Source organism: Carassius auratus, unplaced genomic scaffold (assembly GCF_003368295.1).
Source record: "Carassius auratus strain Wakin unplaced genomic scaffold, ASM336829v1 scaf_tig00214697, whole genome shotgun sequence".
Lineage (NCBI taxonomy): Eukaryota > Metazoa > Chordata > Actinopteri > Cypriniformes > Cyprinidae > Carassius > Carassius auratus.
Genome location: NW_020527771.1, coordinates 117,613 through 139,201, shown reverse-complemented (window position 1 = coordinate 139,201; position 21,589 = coordinate 117,613). Strand labels below are relative to the sequence as shown.

The following is a 21,589-nucleotide window of genomic DNA, read 5'->3' as shown; positions in this document are numbered from 1 at the left end:
CCTCTTAAGAGAAGATACAATCTTGCTCATTCTAGAAAATAAAGCAACCCTTTTTTGTACTCTGGCTTCTAGTTCATTTATTTGAACCACCTGTGTGATTCAAAGAAAAACAAAAAAGAGATTAGATCATTGTTAGGGTCCCATGTCCTAGAATTTGTGGGTGGCGTAGTCAATTTGGTCAACTATTTAATAACAACCACCAAGCCTAGGTCACAGGTGAAAGATCTGGACTGCAGGCAGGCCATTTCAGTACCCGGATCCTTCTTCTACGCAGCCATGATGTTGTAATTATTGCAGTATGTGGTCTGGCATTGTCATGCTTTGCTTTGTAACGATTCGTATTGTAAAAAGCGCTATACAAATAAACTTGAATGTTGGAAAATGAAAGGCCTTCCCTGAAAGAGATGACGTTTGGATGGGAGCATATGTTGTTCTAGAACTTGGATATACCTTTCAGCATTGATGGTGTCTTTCCAGATGTGTAAGCTGCCCATGCCACACGCACTCATGCAACCCCATACCATCAGAGATGCAGGCTTCTGAACTGAGTGCTAATAACAACTTGGGTTGTCCTTGTCCTCTTTAGTCCGGATGACATGGCGTCCCAGTTTTCCAAAAAGAACTTCACATTTTGATTTGTCTGACCACAGAAAAGTTTTCCACTTTGCCACAGTCCATTTTAAATGAGCCTGGGCCTAGAGAAAACTCCTGCGCTTCTGGATTATGTTTAGATATGGCTTCTTTTTTGACCTATAGAGTTTTATCCGGCAACGGTGGATTGTGTTCACCGACAATGTTTTCTGGAAGTATTCCTGAGCCCATGTTGTGATTTCCATTAAAGTAGCATTCCTGTATGTCAGGGGTGCCCAACCCTGCTCCTGGCGATCGACTGTCCTGCAAAGTTTGGCTCCAACCCTAATCAAACAGACCTGCCTTTAATTTTTAAGTGAGCCTGAAGACCTTAATTAGTTGCTTCAGATGTGTTTGATTAGGATTGGAGCTAAACTTTGCAGGACAGTCGATCGCCAGGAGCAGGGTTACAGATTCTCTGAATCTTTGGATGATATCATGCACTGTAGATGATGATAACTTCAAACTCTTTTAAATTTTTCATTGAAAACTCCTTTCTGGTATTGCTCCACTATTTTTCACCGCAGCATTGGTGGAATTGGTGATCTTCTGCCCATCTTGACTTCTGAGAGACTCTTTTTATACCCAATCATGTTCCCAATTGACCTAATAAGTTGCAAATTGGTCCTCCAGCTGTTCCTTATATGTACATTTAGAGTACATTACATTACTTAGTGCTGCGAAATGAAGGAGATGAACTTGTCAGATGCCATTCTGGATTTTGGCGTTCGCTTGTACAGTGGCTTTGAATTGTCAAAACACCTCAAAATGTTTGCTACGAAGATAAAAAAATGCAGAACATTTTGGAATCAGTGTGCAATGGCCTTGACACTGTGCTAGTGGATTATGTCACTGATGCTCTTGCAGAAAACTGCATTTTTACGGCAGTTGACTGTAACACACGCACTTAAAGGCAGAACTATATTTAATCAATAATAAATTTATGTCAAACATGGTGGAGTTAATTTCTACCAGAAAGACTCGGGAGATAAAACGTACAAAGCATATATTTATTGACAACTCAGCAAGCATAATTATAAATTTCTTTGGCGGAAGTGTCATATATTATAAAACAAGTGGAGCAGTGTGATTGAGGGTTAACCTTATTTTGTGGAAATTTATGTTGTTATAGCAATGTGTATTTTTTTATGTTTGTTGTGGATTAATTGTATGGTGTGCTGTGGTTTTTCTCTTGTTTGCTGTGGTGTTTTGGATTTTTGGTGCTGTTTTTCCTCCTTCACAAACTGCAACAACAAACACTAATTGACACACCTGTAGAACCCCGTTTATATCAGCGATCTAATTTGCCAGCTGATCAAGTCATTCCGATAAAAAGGGAGCCAGATCGCTTACCGAGAAAACGCTCTGAACGGAGGAACGAGCCGTGTACTGAAGCGGATGGGCGCTCGCTGATCTTCTCGCCCCTCTGTGTTGTTGTTGACTGGATCTCCTGTACACTGGTACAAAAGAACCTCGGATTCTAGAGTGTCAACGCTCACGAACCCCCGATTAAAGGGAAGTGATTCTTTCTTTTTCCCACACTGATGCGCGCGTGTGTGTTTGCTTAACATTGGGTTAAAGAAGTCGTTCTTAGTTGTTTATATCTGTAAAGGTGACAGATTCGGGGGAGCCGACGGCAGAGTGGCAGACGCGATAGTATTGCTGATGTGACCATTTGAAGTATAGGAAAGGAAAGTGGTTATTCCATTCATCTGAGTTTTGGCAGTTGTGGGCTATGTGCAAACTACCCATTGACTTTTCCGATTTCCCACTGACAGATGCGGGGCGGCGCTGTGGAGATCCTGGTCCTGGATTTGGTTGAAGCCTGTCATTTGAGATCCTACTGAAACTGACTTTTTTTTGCCAGTGGCAGGGGAATCACTGGCCTGATTTCAGACCGGACATTGGTATTACCCTGGGCAGAATATTGAACAAGATTTGGATATATATTTTTTTTTTTAAAGCTTAGCTTTTAATGAAATAAAACGCCATTTGAGATTTTTTGTGTCTTTCTCTCTGTGTTGGTGTGGCTGGGAAACTAAATTTACAATTTAATAGATTTTTAATCTGTTACAGAAGGCCCCGTCCATGGTTCGTAATCCGAGGGCAGCTGACCTGCATTTCCTGCCTGAAGATGAAGGCAGGGGCGCAGCCGACCCCCCTGGAAGGTAAGGACAGGACCATCCTGGTGGTGGTGGGGAGGGTGGAGTTTATCACGTTGGCATCTGCGAATTCAAACATGTGTAAGTACGATCTTTTATACCAAAGTATAAAGATGTGATTGGATAATGATGAAGGTAATTAGTGACGAAGTAATTGAGTCTTCCTGGCAGAACTTAAGCTAAAGCTTCCATTTCTATAACAACTTAGACTTCTTCATTTGTGTAGTATTTAGTGTCCGTTTGTTTGCCTTAATGTTTTGTCAGACACTTTGTTTTAGAAAAATCACATTGTAATCCATCTGTTTCCAGGGGTGCCACTGTAAAAAAGAACTTGGGTACAGTTCTCAGTACAGATGGTGGAAGGAGTATACCAATGGTATTTTGTGTGCTAATTAGCAAAGAGGCTAAGTGTTTTTCAGGTCGTTTCCACTGAGGGGCCAGTGCGAGTAAATTCTTTTAGTAGGTGGCGCTAATAGCTTTGGACCTGGAACAACAAGAACAAAGCCCATCATTTCACCAACAAAGAAAAGTGATCAGAAATAAATCACTGGAACTAGCAAGATCACTAAATGAACATGATAAAAGTGGCTGTTTGTTTGCATGTTTTCTGAAAGATTTAAAACCAAAGTGTTTTACCAGTTTTACAATAACAAATGCTTAATTGATTAGTTTGTGTCTGGACTGATAATTATTCACACAGACATAAATTGGTATTTCCCATTATTTAACAAAAAAAAAGACACACACAGCTTATTATTCAGTCTGTTCCTGTTTATTTGTAGTCAAAGAAAGTGTAGAGCAGTCTCTCCAGTCCCAATAAATTGTTATATTTTCATTTAAAAAAACAGAGAAAGCTCCTGAACAAAAACTAGGTTATTGATTTATAACATACGCAGAGCTAAATATGAACATAAGGTATAAAGAGAGAAGGCTCCTTTACAGATAAAATAAGTAAATAAATAAATACATCACTTTATTCAGGCAGTCATATTTTTTTCCATGGTAATGCATGCATAGTCTTTTGCATTGCATATTTCTGCTTTGTTGATTGTAATCTACATCGGATTTAGTTATTTCAAACACTCAAAAATTATTTTACAAGTCTTTAATGTTTATATTAGCTGGTAACTATATGAAATGATCCACGGCGCTGATGCTCTCCCGAAGTGGAGAAACTCCCACAAGTAGAAACCTTGTGGATAAAATGGTTCTGTAGTGGGAGGGGCACACACCACTTCTGAAACCTATATCAGATGTACATATTCTCAACTTCTGGTGTGTGTGCAAAGTTTCATGAGTTTTCGAGCACGTTTAGGCCCTCAAAAATGTTCATAATTTTGCAGAAAAAGAAAAAGAACAAGAAGAAGAAACAGAGCAATTCCAAGAGGTGCTCGGGCCCTAATAATCACAGCAATTTCAACAGACTCCTTGTTACATGGTGCTTGCGCCCTAATTAGATTGTGTTTTATTATTTTTGTATCTTTGTTTACATCCCGTCTTCTTGCAATTTCGTTTTTAATTAGAACCAGCTCTCTTGCAATTGTGTCTTTTGTTTTCTTAAGTTCATCCATGACGATATGTTGCTGATTAATGACTTTCCACATTTCAACAATGAATTTCCCGGCTTTTGACTCCATCCCACTTACACTTATTTGGCGATTTCTTGCTAGTTTGTCCATGTCATCGAGTGTCTTGTTATCTTCAATAACAGAGAGAATGTCAAGCACAAGGCTAATTCCAGCAAAAAATGCTGTAAGTGTTGTAGTCAGACGCACAGTTTTAGATGCCTGTGCTGCCACTTCACCAATGTGATCTATCTGTATGAAGCATAATATTCCACCAACACCAGCAGCATATTTAAATAAACCATTGATATCCTCTGGTTTATTACAGTGCTTCAGAATTTCATTAAATTTTTTAGAAATGACACTTAGAATGTCAGTAATAGGGATGATTTTTTTCTGAAATTCTTCAAGTCTAGTTTTGGCCTTTTGAATGAATTTCTTCTGATTGCACATTTTCATGAAGTTTAAGACTCCACTTCTAATTCCACCACCTAAGGCAATTACTGACCCTACACCTGCGACGGCAGCAGAAGCCCCCAGAGTAAATGGAGCTAAAGCTAATCCTGCAATGGTGGTGACCCCTCCTACTATTCCCACTATTCCTCCATTTCTAGCACCTTCAGTATACTGTCTTAAGTCTTTTTCAAATGTATTCAGGAGTTGTCTCAGTCCCTGTATGTTCTCCTGAAGTTCAGGGTAATGTCTCTTATAGAGTGCAATGAATTCCTCTTCATGACGAATAACATCATATCTAAAGAGAATATAAAAATTAAGAATGTATTATTATATATTATACCATTTGTAATATACTTTTTTATGAATGGTAATTATTAGCATATGGGGTACTTGTTATGTGTTGATAAAACTGAGTTTCATTCTTTATACTACATAATAAAATGTTCACATTTTTGTTTAAACAACCAATGAATCTGATGCACTGAATGAAGTGAAGATAATGCACAAGAACTGTCTTACAGCATATCGAGAGTTTCATCCATGTTTTTGCATCTGCGGTGGTGAGTGGATAACGCCATTGTTGCTGTGATTAAGAAAACACAAGTACATTATCTGTACTATACATTTTTTATTTCAATTAATATTTAAGAAACTCCATTAAAAATGGATAAAAAATAATTGTGTAAAATAAACATACCTGTACCTTAAGAGACAAAGCATAAAAAAGACACGCATATGCATATATATATGTATATATATATATATATATATATATATATATATATATATATATATATATTAAGGGTGTAACGGTTCACAAAATTCACGGTTCGGTTCGATACAATACACTGATGTCGGTTCGGTTCGGTTCGGTACGTTTTAGATACAGCAAAATGTAAAAACATCTCAACTTTTCAGAATGACGCAAGCGCACCGCGGGTCATGTGCCAAGAACTAACCAATCAGCTTCATCCTTTCCTGTAACAACGTTGAAAGCACAGCCAAGATGAAGGAAAAGCTGATCATAGTTGTATATGGATTGCAATTTTGAAATAAATTCAGTAGCAGAGCTACTGCAAGCGATTTTTAGAGCTGCAAATCCATTTATCCTTTGCTGAAATTTCCGCGTCTCATGGAGAGCAGCACATCATCGTTGCTTAGCAAAGACAGATGCCTCATGAGCGCTTCTGCCCGAGCACTTTGGAAAGGAGGAGAAAGCGGCGCAACTAGCGTTTTTCACGCGTTTTTAGGCGCGATATGTGAACGGCCCCTAAGGCGCTCGCTCACTCAGCACGCGCTGAACGCTCGTTGCAAAATGTCTAATGCATTTATCAGACCAGAAAAAGAAGATCCTCCAATAACCAACAGCTCTGGTATTTGAGTGCAGTTTGGATTCCCTGTAAGCTATAATGGTGATGATGAATGAATGGTAAATAGTAAGGTCTCATATCCGTGGCTATAACGTAAATGAAGCCTACCGATCGCCGCGGTGATGTCTTTTGCCCTGTTTGAATCAGTTGGAAATGTCGGCCTAAATGCTGCAGGGATAGTTTGTTGCGTGTATGTTTCTCCTTTTTTTCGTCTTTTCCCAGATACTGACACAATAAGGTGATGTCGGCGTAATTGAGTTGACATGTTTCAAGTATTCCTGCCTGTTGGTTATTGGAGGATCTTCTATTTCTGGTCTGTTAAACGCATTGGCCACTTTGCAACGAGCCTTCAGCGCGTACTGAGTGAGCGAGCGCCTGCTGAGTAGCCTAACATAAACATATAAGATGGTGTTTTTTTCTTCTTCGGGAGTGTCAGGGGCGTTGCCTGTTACGTCGTTTGGGTTATTGGGCTACCTTGTTGAACGCATATCATTATATTTCTCTTTTTTTTTTTTTTTTCAAATATAATTAATTAGTCCAACGAACCGTTCGGTATACATAATGCGTACCGCGTACCGAACTGAAAGCCTTGTACCGAACGGTTCAATACGAATACGCGTATCTTTACACCCCCAATATATATATATATATATATATATATATATATATATATATATATATATATATATATATATATATGTATGTATGTATATACACAATATTTGATACAAATCTAATTAAAAAGGAAGTAAACACTGTAACCAACAGGGCACTCTGTATTCTGTGAAGTTTGTGTGCATTGGGAATCTTATAAATGCCTCAAGGCAAAACATTTGCCTCAATGATTTTTTTGTATTTGAGTTACTTGAGGAATCTTTTCAGCCGTAATTGGTTTGATGAGAATGATTCTGAGATCCAGAAGCTTCTTGAGACAAAGAACACAAGACTCTAGCTTGTCCTTAAAGTCAGGCCTGTAAAGAAGCCTACAGAACAGTTTTCAACACACTCGAGTCAAAGCTCAGAGCAATCCATAACAACTGTAGATGGCTGAGAAAATCTAGTTTTACATGTAAGTTAATAAGCAGATGCTTTTATCCAAAACGACTTACAAATGAGGACAATGGAAGCAATAAAAATCAATAAAAGAGCAATGATATGCAAGTGTTATAATAAGTCTCAGTTAGTTTAAAGGAAGCATATTATGCCCCTTTTTACAATATGTAATATAAGTCTCTGGTGTCCCCAGAAGGTGTCTGTGAAGTTTCCGCTCAAAATACCCCACAGATCATTTATTATATTATTTTAAATATGTCTATTTTGAGTGGAAGAAGAAACAAGCTTTTTTTTTGTGCCTGTCTCTTTAAATGCAAATAAGCTGCTGCCACCACCCCCTTTTCCAGAATAGAGCTGCAGCATTACAGCTCAGACCTGCTAAAAACATCTGTTTTGGTTCTGATTATCATGTATATCATGCTGAAATCATTCATTTTTTTTTATAACCATATTAGTTTAACATTTTTATATTACGGTTTTCTGAGTACACACATCAGAAGCACACAGACAAAAAGTGGCTGTGATAGCATCCGAGTACTAAACTAAGTTCTCATTCACACACATGAATTATTTATGTTGAAAACACACAAGTTTCAAAAACAGTAAGTTATGTCTGTGAAGGTAAACAGCTGGGAAATAAATTGCATGTTTATTTTTAGATCCATGTGGCAGAAATATCCAGTAAATAAATCAATAAATCCACTGCTCTCTTGTCTCCTCTGAGGCTGGGACTCTAAACGAGTAACCCCAGAGTGCAGTCTGGACGATGGGGTGGGGCGACACTTCGAGGCGGAACGACACGTGTCGCCCCGCCCATATTTGTTTTCCCCGCCTTTGACATTTTGCTCCGAGCCAGCAGGGGGCAGTTTGCGTTGAAACAAACAGAACGGTGGCAACTGCAGCAGCAGAGTAATAACGCTATTCCACGTTGATTGCATGAGGTGAGTAAAAGTGGTTGTGTAAATATCTTATAATATTAAATGCGATGTTTGATCACTTATTTATCCATGGTATGCTAAATTTGAATAGTTATTGTTAATAATTGTTATAAATTGCTTGTTTTATTGTTCTTTGTGGATTGTAACAGTACACTCTGTACATGGCTTTAGTTCTTAGGTTTGATTTTACAGAGGTATGCCATTACATTTGTCAAGTTATTTTAACAGACATGCATGATTATTGTGGGTATATTATTATTATTATTATTATTATTTTTCAGGATGACATTATCAGGTGGTGGTGGTGTTCTGTTCTCCTGGACAGCTTCACTCCACAAATGTATGTAGCTGTTTGAATGTTGCTACATGAAACGTTACTCTGTACTATATCTAGCAATATACCTGCCTCTTGACATTTGTTCTTTTAGAGCTCAACCACTGAGGGGAGGAACTTCACCATTCACCATGTCTTCAGGCAGAGTCCAGCAAAGCAGGTTATTTGTGCACATACATTCATTAAGAGCTAATAATTACATGTGTGTACATGCAGAGGTATTTTATTTATTACAGCTACATAGTTGTTCAGATATGAAATTGCGATTATGTACAAGTACTATATTGGTCAGCACTGTGGATTATTTAATATATAGCTATCAGTTAACATCAGCATCAAAGACATTTAAAAACATTTCAGCTTAATTCATTTTCAGACAGCAGCGAGTGTTTTAAATAACTTCTGTTTGTGATCTAATGTGGTTTTTGTTCAACATATAAGACAGAAATATTTATATTCAATGTAAAAGATCTTCATGTGGATCATGCATACAAATATATTCAAATATCTCACTGGATTAATACAATTACTGGTAAAATGAATGTGTGGAAATGTAAACTAATATATAAACCTGACACACTACAGCAAAAGATATAAATAATTGGCTTAAAACTATTTTTTTCAATGTGAAGATACTAAAATGCCTAATACTTCTGCACATTACTGTATATATTAACATTTTATTAGTGTTATTATAAAAGAATGAGTATGCAGTTGTGACAATCTATAGAGTTTGTTTAAAGCAAGGTTGTCTGTATTCAGTGTTTATAAAATGTTTAATAACTTTTATATACATGTATAAATAAACCTATGTATGTTTTTGATTCAACAGCTTCCCCTGGAAATCCTCAGGGAAGTTATAAGAATTGTCCTCCTGTCTCTCGGAACGAGTTCAGACGGATGTACAGCACCAGGAACGCTTGCAGTGCAGAGCCCTTTTCAAGTTTAACCCACCAGGGTACAGGGAAGAGGCCGGCGTGGTGATCTTCTAGGCTTTTGTTTACACTGGATTTTGTTCCAAGGACTGAAACACATTTGTGTGTTAAGTTCATTGAAGGGAAATAGAGAATGAACTGAGATAAGTTGGTTTTGATTTATTAATTGATGTCATTTAAAGTTAAACTTTGCAGTGTATAATGTTTTAATAAAAAAGCTATGGCAAACACGTGCATGACAACAGGTTTCAGTCATTTACATCATTCTATCATTCTTTAAGGTTTCTCATATTTGATGGTAAAATCATTTGCTATGCATTGCTCATAATGAATTCTTAATTTAGTTGTGACAATTCGATGTAATATTTCAATTACCAATGATTTTATAAAGTGTTTAAAGGGGTGATTAAATGTATTATGTTTTTATATAGAAGCGGGTAACTAAATAAATTCAGGATTAATGAGGTTTTCAGTAGTGCAGTTCAGAAAACTGTTTTTGGGCAAGTTCTTTAGAACCTGTATAGTTCCTTCCTTGCAAAAAGTAACCATGGATTTATTGTAGTAAAAATTATTTGTTGGCATATTAATTACCATGTGCTGTAATTATAAAAACACCATAGTTTAACTAAAGTTTTTGTAGCAGAACCATGGTAAATTTTCGTAGGGGCTAAGGGACTGTTCAGTATATTATAGGTGACGTTCAGAGACAATTTGTTACACACACACACATTTATATATATATATATATATATATATATATATTTATATATATATATATATATATATATATATATATATATATATATATATATGCACACACATTTATATACATATATATATATACATTTATATATATATATTAGTGCTGTCAATCGATTAAAAAAATTAACTAATTAATCGCAATTAAAAGACTGAAACTTTTTGGATATGTAAATGTAAAATGTAAATAATTAATGTAAACTCAAGACAAAGAAACTATTTAAATTCAAAATATGATTGTTTATTGGAATTTTTTTTTAACTTGTAACACAGATTTTCTCAGGTAAACAACATACCTGCAATAAACCATCAATATCCTCCAAATTAACTGTTGGCTTGAAAGCCATATTTATTACAGAAATAAAAACACAGGCATGTAAGTACCATTTGAATTTCAAAACAATCAATGCCAATAAAAAACAAAAATGATTTCCATGTTGAATTCTAAGTGGACTGCAAAAAAATTCCAAAGTATAGTCATTGCCAGTGCTTTAAGTGGGCCAGTACGCACCGGTACTCAGTACCGCCACTTCCAAATATAGCTCTTGAGCGTACCACCACCTCTCCGTGCGCCCAGAACGTGCTTTTAGCGTACCGGTACGCTCATTTGGACATCTGTTTTAATAGAGGTTTTAATCTTTTACCTGCACTGCCGATTTTCAGAGCACCCTTCACAATGCAAGCTTCCTAATTCATCCCACCCAGAGCAGAAACTACATTACCCATTCACCCTTAAATTATACAAGTGAATAGCGCATGTGTCGCTTTTCCCACTGTTAAGTGTCAACAACTCAACGTGGCCGGAGAAGGTGTGTGAAACTCGTTGTGAGTTATGCTAAAGCAAAATCTTGAGTATTTATTGTCTGATAAACATTAAAAACTGTCTGCGGAGGTTGAGTCGTCCTGCAGCCCCCCGCTGGCTGTTCATTGGGTGCAGCATCTTTTTTCTAAGTTCTAAAAAAATACAGTAGACGGCAAGGCACACATTTAGATATTCATTTATCTAATTAATCTATAGCCTATGCACAAAGACAATATGATCTTTTTGTCCCCTTTTTGTTTTAAAGCTTGATGAAGAGAGAGAGCGCAAGTTGCTGCAGCTGAGGAGGACAGTGATGCACGCGTACAGGAGTGATTGACAGTTCGCGGCACTGTGTACAAAAAATACTCCGCTACTAGGGGTGTAACGATACGCGTATTCGTATTGAACCGTTCGGTACGACGCTTTCGGTTCGGTACGCGGTACGCATTATGTATACCGAACGGTTCGTTGGAGTAATTAATTATATTTGAAAAAAAAAAAAAAAGAGAGAGAAAGAAATATAATGATATGCGTTCAACAAGGTAGCCCAATAACCCAAACAACGTAACAGGCAACGCCCCTGACACTCCCGAAGAAGAAAAAAACACCATCTTATATGTTTATGTTAGGCTACTCAGCAGGCGCTCGCTCACTCAGTACGCGCTGAAGGCTCGTTGCAAAATAGCCAATGCGTTTAACAGACTAGAAATGAGAAGATCCTCCAATAACCAACAGGTCTGGTGTTTGGGTGCACTTTGGATTCCCTTTAAGCTATAATGGTGATGGCAAGAGAGTGGTGGATAAAAAAACAACGGTATGTCGCATCTGCAACATGACAGGGTACACCAGCGGGATTACAAAAAAAAAAAAAAAAAACAGCGGGAATATCTGGGATATATGCGTCAGTACTATCTGGGAAAAGACGAAAAAAAGGAGAAACATGCACGCAGCAAACTATCCCTGCAGCATTTAGACACTATAGCTTACAGCGAATCCAACCCAAACACCAGACCTGTTGGTTATTTTAGGATCTTATATTTCTGGTCTGTTAAAGGCATTCGACATTTTGCAACGAGCCTTCAGCGCGTGCTGAGTGAGCGAGCGCCTTAGGGGCCGTTCACATATCGCTCCTAAAAACGCATGGAAAACGCTAAGCGCGTCTTTCTCCTCCTTTCCAAAGCGCTCGGGCAGAAGCGCTCATGAGGTGTCTGTCTTTGCCAAGCAACAATGACATGCTCTCTCCATGAGACGCGGAAATTTCAGCGAAGGATAAATGGATTTGCAGCTCTAAAAATCGCTTGCAGTAGCTCTGCTACTGAATTTATTTCAAAATTGCAATCCATATACAACTATGATCAGCTGTTCCTTCATCTTGGCTGAGCTCTCAACGTTGTTACGGGAAAGGATGAAGCTGATTGGTTGGTTCTTGTCACATGACCCGCGGTGCGCTTGCGGCATTCTGAAAAGTTGAGATGTTTTTACATTTTGCTGTATCTAAAACGTATTGAACCGAACCGAACCGAACCGTGACATCAGTGTATCGTATCGAACCGAACCGTGAATTTTGTGAACCGTTACACCCCTATCCGCTACACAATTATTTCGTTATTTTCGTTTAAGCTTATTAACGTTAGCGTTACAGAAAGGTCTGATTTACGCACTGTTACAGTCATTGTTTTTTTTTTTTTTTTTTTTTTAACAATGACATTTGAGTTCATGATTTTAATGTTGCTGTTTCTTGTGGCAGACTAAATGAAGAGTAATGTTTCTTGTGGCAGACTGAAGAGTAATCCGGCAGAGTTTTATACTGAAACTTTCCGTCTAAAAGTCCTTCCTTGGTCTTATCCATATTTCTTTGCACGTTGAACACACATAGGCCACAACTGGAAATAAAAAAAACTGCAACCGCGTTAATTGAGTTATTTTTTTTTAACGCGTTAAATATTTCAAATTAATCGAATGCGTTAACGCGCTAATTTTGACAGCACTAATATATATATATATATACATTTATATATATATATATATATATATATATATATATAATTTGAATATATAAATCAAGGTACTCCATGACTATCTACATAACCATACTTCGCATTATATTGCCGTGTCATTTTAAAAAACCAGCGAGTAATGCCGAGGTAGCGTCTACAGCCATTGAGGGAGTAGACCATTTATTTCTATTCTGTTCGTCATAATCAACAACTCTTTGTATTCATACGGGATGTTGTGGAAACGCAACAATAAATGCAAAAACACAACATTTATATTCGCTTTTTAATTTATATAAAACGTTTATTCATCCGAGTGTCTACTTCCGCATTCCAGTCCTGCTCACAGCGTCATAATTCTCTATACCAATAAGCTGTGAAATCGTCACTCATCTGTACACCAATAAGCTCATCTTAATCATAAACCAACGTGTCGCCCCGCCCCATCGTCCAGACTGCACTCTGGGCTACTTGCTCTAAACCGTGTTCTGTGCTTGTCTGTGCAGCCAAAGAAAGAACGGTTAGCATGTTTTGCTCAGCTTGAACTTTTACAATGACATTAGAGCTGGTACACCATTGTCGCTGGTGAAATCAAATGACAATGCCATTGGGTAGATACTTACAGATTAAAGCTGCAGTAGGTAACTTTTGTAAAAGTATATTTTTTACATATTTGTTAAACCTGTCATTATGTCCTGACAGTAGAATATGAGACAGATAATCTGTGAAAAAAATCAAGCTCCTCTGGCTCCTCCCAGTGCTCCTATTGCCATTTGCAGAAATCGCTCCCGGTAAAAAACAACCAATCAGAGCTGCGGTCCGTAACTTTGTTTGTGTTCAAAATGTAGAAAAATGGATATAATAAGCAAGTACACCATGAATCCATTTTCCAAACCGTGTTTTTAGCTTGTCCTGAATCACTAGGGTGCACCTATAATAAGTGTTTATATTCGGACTATTTTAGATTGCTTCGGGGGCACCGCTGTGGAGTAACCCAGTACCTTTGTGATTCTTCATAGACATAAACAGAGAGAAGTAGCTCCGGCTACGATGTTCTTCTGCAAGACGCAAGCAGTTCTGTTTATTAACCGCTAGAGCATCAAAAGTTACCTACCGCAGCTTTAAGGGTCAGTCATATAACGAGATCCTTTTGCAACATCACTAGAGGAGCAACATCAGACGCGCTCCTTTTTTCAGACGCTCACAGAAAAAGGCTTACCAAAACAAAGTTACTGGGGATTAATCTTTTTTTAAGTTTCCTTGGTTGGTAGATGCACTGGGGACCTGATTATAGCACTTAAAACCTGGAAAAATCAGATTTTCATGATATGTCACCTTTAACGTAGTACACATATCAAGTTTTTATTATTATTATTATTATATAATTAAAAATAAAACAGAAGTTAAATAGAAAAAGAGAAGAGCAAGCTAGTGTTAGAATGTTCGAAAATGCACTGTTCACTTGCAGAACATTCTGTAAGCACATAAGTCTGAAGTAATTAATTTTGGTAATGGAGTGCAAAGCCAGTGGTGGTTTTGTAGGCAAAAATTAATGCCTTGAATTTTACGTGAGAAGTAGTGATGCACAAATAATTTCATAAAAGCAGGACCCATGGGTTGGAAAAAACCCCGACCCGCGGGTCCCGCTTTTATAAAATTATTTGGCCCACCCCAGCCTGCCCCGCAAGTAAAGTAAAATTACCTGACCCGCCCCGCGCATCGGGGACATCACGGAAGTTACGTTGCTACTTAGACCTTCGTATCGTAACCTTATCAATATAGGCTATAGGTAATTGCACTATGATGGTTCGTTTGTGAACAAATCTCTTAGGTGAACGAATCTTTCTTGTTTACCTAGTCCACTGACCATAGACAGTAAAAGACTAATTTCTCGTTCACTGAAGTTCCTCCCTCCACAACCGCAGCGCATGCACAGCTCGTGAACAGCTCTGTGAGCTGTTTCATCCTGTCAAAAAGAGTTACTCAAGTTCGTGAATTAAATGAATATGAGTATACAGGGTCACTCGGCCAGGCATGTAAATCTCGATCAGCAATCAGCATATACAAAGTGTAGTTATTGGTGCACATACGCTTACAGAACATAACACCACGCTTAATCGCAGATAAAACCTTGTGCTTTGTTAATCTGAACAATTTATTTAGACTATTTATTTAATGCAATCATGTACACATTTTAATAAAGCCAAATCCATTTTTGTCACAAGTAAATACATTAGTCGACTTAAGACATAACACATAAGACACTCTTTTTCGCCAACTGCTGGCGTATTTGTGTAATATGAAGAAATGGTCACTGAACGAATCAGTGAATGAATCATTTTGTTGAACGAACTGAAAATCAATGAATCTCTTGAAAGAATCAAAATTTCCACCACTAAATTCCATGCAACATAAATGGATTTTAAAAAATTTAGTTTTCAGTGACCCGCCCTGCAATAAAGTGCCAATTTCTTAACCTGCCCCAACCCGACCCGTGGGTTACCTGCGTGGCCTACGGGTTATGAGACGACCCGTGCATCACTAGTGAGACGCTATTGGAGGCCACTGCAAATTGATAAACAGAGGTGTGACGTGCATTCTTTTCAACTCATTAAAAATTAATCTTGCTGCAGAGTTCTGGATTAATTGTAAAGGTTTGAAAGAACTGTCTGGAAGACCTGCCAAGATGGCATTGCAATAGTCCAGCCTGGACAGAACAAGAGCTTGAACAAGGAGTTGTGCAGCATGTTCCGAAAGAAAGGGCTTGATCTTCTTGATGTTAAAATAAAGCAAATCTGCAGGATTGGACATTTTTAGCAATGTGGTCTGAGAAAATCAGCTGATCATCAATCATAACTCCAAGGCTTCTAGCTGTTTTTGAAGGAGTTATGGTTGATGTGTCTAACTTGATGGTGAAATTGTGATGAAATGATGTGTTTTTGGAACCACAAGCAGTTCTGTCTTGGCAAGGTTGAGTTGAAGGTGATGGTCCATCATCCAGCAAGAAATGTCTGTTGGACAATCTGAGATGCGAGTAGCTACTGTCGGATCATCAGGATGAAATGAGAGGTAAAATTGAGTGTCACCAGCATAGCAGTGGTATGAAAAGCCATGTTTCTAAATGACAGAACCTAGTGATGCCATGTAGACAGAGAAGAGAAGTGGTCCAAGAACTAAGCCCTGAGGCACCCCAGTAGTTAGATGTTACGACTTGGATACCTCACCTCTCCAAGTTACCTTGAAGGACCTATCTGATAGGTAAGACTCAAACCACTGGAGTGCGGATCCTGAGATGCCCTTTGCCAATAGGGTTGATAGGAGGATCTGGTGGTTAACGGTGTCAAAAGCAATGGACAGATCAAGCAGGATGAGTACTGAAGATTTGCATTCCGCTCTTGCCAGTCTTAGAGCTTCAACAACTGAGAGCAAGGCAGTCTCAGTTGAATGTCCACTTCTGAAGCCAGATTGGTTACTGTAAAGGAGGTTGTTCTGTGAGAAAGGTAGAGACTTGACTCGTTCAAGTGTTTTTGCAATGAAAGGAAGAAGGGAAACTGGTCTGTAGTTCTCTAAAAGAGATGGGTTGAGGGTGGGTTTCTTAAGTAGTGTAGTTATACGAGCATGTCTAAATGATGAGGGATAAACACCAGTGTGCAGGGATGTGTTAATGATGTGAGTGAGTGCAGGTACAACTGCAGGAGAAATGGCTTGAAGGAGATGAGATGGAATAGGATCAAGCAGACAAGAAGGATTATTAGAAAGATTGAGTTTGGAGACTTCTGCCTCAAAGAGTGAAGAGAAGGATGTGAATGAGTGTGTTTGGTGGTAAGATGTGCTTAACGGATTGTGTTCATTTAGCAGTGGAGACATTATCAAAGAAGGGAGAGAGGAGTGACTGATACAAATAAAAGTTAGTAGGATTTTTTTATTTGCGCCACACCCTTCAGCAGCCCTTTCCTAGAACGATGTTCGTTCATAGTTTTATGCTGAAACAGTAACAATCCATGAACTGAACCAAGGTCATCAGGTAAGACAGACATGCAAGATGTACAGTCGTGGCCAAAAGTTTGAGAATTACATAAATATTGGAAATTGGAAAAGTTGCTGCTTTTTTATAATAGCAATTTGTATATACTCTAGAATGTTATGAAGAGTGATCAGATGAATTGCATAGTCCTTCTTTGCCATGAAAATTTACTTAATGCCAAAAAAACTTTCCACTGCATTTCATTGCTGTCATTAAAGGACCTGCTGAGATCATTTCAGTAATGGTCTTGTTAACTCAGGTGAGAATGTTGACGAGCACAAGGCTGGAGATCATGTCAGGCTGATTGGGTTAGAATGGCAGACTTGACAATGTTAAAAGGAGGATGATGCTTGAAATCATTGTTCTTCCATTGTTAACCACGGTGACCTGCAAAGAAACTCGTGCAGCCATCATTGCGTTGCATAAAAATGGCTTCACAGGCAAGGATATTGTGGCTACTAAGATTGCACCTAAATCAACAATTTATAGGTTCATCAAGAATTTCAAGGAAAGAGGTTCAATTCTTGTAAACAAGGCTTCAGGGCGTCCAAGAAAGTCCAGCAAGCGCCAGGACCGTCTCCTAAAGAGGATTCAGCTGTGGGATCGGAGTGCCACCAGTGCAGAGCTTGCTCAGGAATGGCAGCAGGCTGGTGTGAGCGCATCTGCATGCACAGTGAGGCCAAAACTTTTGGAAGATGGCCTGGTGTCAAGAAGGGCAGCAAAGAAGCCACTTCTCTCCAAAAAAAAACATCAGGGACAGATTGATCTTCTGCAGAAAGTATAGTGAATGGACTGCTGAGGACTGGGGCAAAGCCATATTCTCCTATGAAGCCCCTTTCCGATTGTTTGGGGTATCTGGAAAAAGGCTTGTCCGGAGAAGTAAAGGTGAGCGCTACCATCAGTCCTGTGTCATGCCAACAGTAAAGCATCCTGACACCATTCATGTGTGGGGTTGCTTCTCATCCGAGGGAGCGGGCTCACTCACAATTCTGCACAAAAACACAGCCATGAATAAAGAATGGCAATTTCTTCCAAAATTCCAACAACAGTTTGGTGAAGAACAATGCATTATCCAGCAGGATGGAGCACCGTGCCATAAGGCAAAAGTGATAACTAAGTGGCTCGGGGACCAGAATGTTGAAATTTTGGGTCCATGGCCTGGAAACTCTCCAGATCTTAATCCCATTGAGAACTTGTGGTCAATCCTCAAGAGGCGGGTGGACAAACAAAAACCCACTAATTCTGACAAACTCCAAGAAGTGATTATGAAAGAATGGGTTGCTATGAGTCAGGATTTGGCCCAGAAGTTGATTGAGAGCATGCCCAGTCGAATTGCAGAGGTCCTGAAACATGTGTCCATGATTAATGCTTGCCATAGCTGTGTGAAAATAAGTGTATAATTGGAACAGTTCATTGTTGGAGCTGAGCTGAATGAGACAGAGAGATGCAGAGTGTGTGCAGAGCAGTGGGATGAGAGGAACAGTATTAAGAACCGCTCATTTAGAACATTGATTTTGAAACTTGTGAATCCATTAGAATCGTTAGAATCGACAGAATCACGATTCATATATGAACAGATTTTTATGTGCACTTCTAGTTTTCTCTTCCTCTTCTCTTAAGCAGAGTAGCATGGCATCGCCCCTTTTTCCCGGGGGTGGGGTTTATCTGGGTTTGTTAAAACTGCCAGAATGAACCACCCCTTTAATGTAATTTTGTCGACATTTTTGTTGCTGTGCAGATATTATTTTATTTTGCCATTATTTGATAGGATTACATTTGTTAAATAATTAAATTGTTTTATAATATATTTGTATTAAAAGAAAAATACAAATCAGAATTTCCAAATAACATGCATATCACAGGATTATCCCTACAATTCCTATAATTGTTCATTGAATCCATAATTAATTATTAAATGTAATTGCCTAGTTATAGTTTAATTTTTGTGAATAGTTATAATTGCCTTAAATGCTTGAAACTATCAGAAGTAATTTCATTAACAGTGTAAACCAGGGTTACTAATGTAGGGTTACTAATACTAACACTAATGCATAGTATCTTTTATTTGGTATTTTTGTTACTTAGAATGATACTGTGTGGTTGTAATTCATAATATATATATATATATATATATATATATTTTTTTTTTTTTTTTTTTTTTTTCTGTGGAAGAAAGAAAGAGCGGAAATGGGGTAAGTGAATCACAAGTTGGCAGTATAATGATTAAATATCAAAATAAGTTGTGCTGTATGCAGTAATGTGCTGAATAAGAAAGTGAAGTGAAGTGACATTCAGCCAAGTATGGTGACCCATACTCAGAATTTGTGCTCTGCATTTAACCCATCCGAAATGCACACACACAGAGCAGTGAACACACACACACTGTGAGCACACACCCGGAGCAGTGGGCAGCCATTTATGCTGCGGCGCCCAGGGAGCAGTTGGGGGTTCGATGCCTTGCTCAAGGGCACCTAAGTCATGGTATAGAAGATGGAGAGAGAGCTGTTCATGCACTCCCCCCACCCACAATTCCGTCCGGCTCGAGACTAGAACTCACAACCTTTCGATTGGGAGTCCAACCCTCTAACCATTAGGCCACGACCTCCCCTAAACACTGCTTGGAGATGCTGGGGATTGAACCCAGGACCTCATACAAGAGTCTCAAGGAACTACTGATCCTGTTAGTAATTGAGGATGAACTAGTACAATTTACAGGCTTGATTATTTATGGTTTTCTTTATTATTAGTTAAAGCATTAATTTATTTATTTTCAAAATAAATCAATCAATATATAACTAAACAATAAAAACATACATAAAATACTCAAAACGTCTTAAAAGTTATTACATAACAGCAATAAAAATTGCTGATTTACACACTTGTTCTGTGATGCTGAAAACTGGAGACCTTCAAAGACACATAGTTTACTGCAATGTTTAGATGCTTCAATATGCTTAAATTTAAAAAGCCTATAAATTCCATAATGCTGTTGTTTGAGAAAGTAAACACAACCAAAATTATACAGACATCACACAATATTAACGCTAATAGACTAACAAAACTTTATTTGTTTAATGATGTTGGTTGTCAAAGGTGGTTACTTCACCTTTCAACATGTAAGTAATTTTACTCTAATGTAAACACTGTAAATGTAAATTTTGCCAACCTGGAATCTGTATCAGCAGCTGGACTGAACCTCACAAAAGATCTCAACTGTTATCTGCTGACCAAAAAAAAAAAAAAAAAAAACGTGCTTGTAAAACAGTACAGCAGTATTTGCACATAAACAATCAATGTATTTATATGTGTTTAGAAGGAATAGTAAACACTGTTAAATAATTTCAAGAAAGCAAGATAGAGATATAAGTACAAATATTTATACACACCTGGAGTCCAATTGGAGGCTGAATAATGTTTAGCTGATATACGTCCCTCCGAACCAAATCCAACTGGCGAGTATAGAACACACTCCTATACTGTATGTGTAGTTCTTTCAGAAATGTGCATTTAAAGTGTATTTCTTTAACAGACACTTTTGTCTGAAGTGGCTTACACAGGAGGAAAACACGTCTAATACAAAGTTTCAAACAAAGTGTTATGTAGGAACATGGGTGTATAAAAATAGTAAAAGCATTTTAGTTTTGCATAGAAGCAGGATGCAGTTCTCATGAAAGAGAAGCTTTCAGTAGCATTGATACATTTCTGATTTGTTTGTCAAACAAGGATGTGTCACACACATGCAACCTCTTCATGGATACAAGAGAAAAGTTAAGAAATTAGTTCTTCATTGTGACTGTAATTCATAAATTACCAATTAAAAAGAACTACTGGACTAATTTTGTCAATAATGTAAATAATGATGAGATCACGTTTTTAAAATGTATCAATTAGAGTTAGGGTTAGGAGATGCAATTTACAGTTTGGACACTATAAAAGTGTATGCAAAGCCCCCATGAAACATGGAAACCCAACAATTAAGTAATGACATTTGTACATTTTCGGTGACCTAAAGTGAGTAATACTGTCCATTATTTATAAGGTTAATGATATTTTAAAGCATGAGAACATATTCTAACTAGTGTATGAGCTAGTTAAACAAATAATTATTTTTTGCATTAACAATGAATGAAGAACTCACATTAACAAATATATAACCTTACAGTAAAGTTCAATCTTTGAAAGTATCTATATATGTTTTTTTTTAAATAGAGAAAAATAGATACATTTTTCTTATATGCACACAAAGTGCTTGCTGTAAGCTCATCTGATTCCTATAAATCATGTGACATTTAAAATGAAACTAAACTGCAGAAGACGTTATGCAACCATTATGCAAACAATACTACACAATGAACTAAAGAAGTTATTATGTACACCGAGTAGGGATGCTCATAGTAAGAATTTTGACAGATTAATACACTCAGTTTAATGGTTTTAAAAGTCATTTATTTATTTATTTATTTATTTTCATTAATTTATCTAAACATTCAAAAAGGATTAAAATATACTACGCATATAAAAATTGCGGTTTTGGGAGAATAAAACCCCCATAATTCTAATTTAATTA

General features: G+C 37.6%; 1 protein-coding gene across 2 annotated transcripts; it reads right to left on the bottom strand.

Moving 5' to 3' along the window:
• Positions 1-3,568: 3,568 nt before the first annotated feature.
• Positions 3,569-20,619, bottom strand: LOC113092634 (apolipoprotein L3-like). 2 transcript variants are annotated; one of them, XM_026258298.1, is made up of 4 exons: positions 20,409-20,619; positions 20,189-20,242; positions 5,333-5,396; positions 3,569-5,108 (listed from the first exon to the last, which is right to left on the bottom strand). In XM_026258298.1, the coding sequence occupies exons 3-4, from the start codon at positions 5,389-5,391 to the stop codon at positions 4,112-4,114; spliced, it is 1,056 nt and encodes a 351-aa protein (XP_026114083.1). In that variant the 5' UTR covers positions 5,392-5,396; positions 20,189-20,242; positions 20,409-20,619; the 3' UTR covers positions 3,569-4,111. The 2 variants fall into 2 exon arrangements, with proteins under 2 accessions (XP_026114083.1, XP_026114085.1); XM_026258300.1 differs by lacking the exons at positions 20,189-20,242; positions 20,409-20,619 and having other exon boundaries at positions 5,333-5,453.
• Between the last annotated feature and the right edge of the window lie 970 nt (positions 20,620-21,589).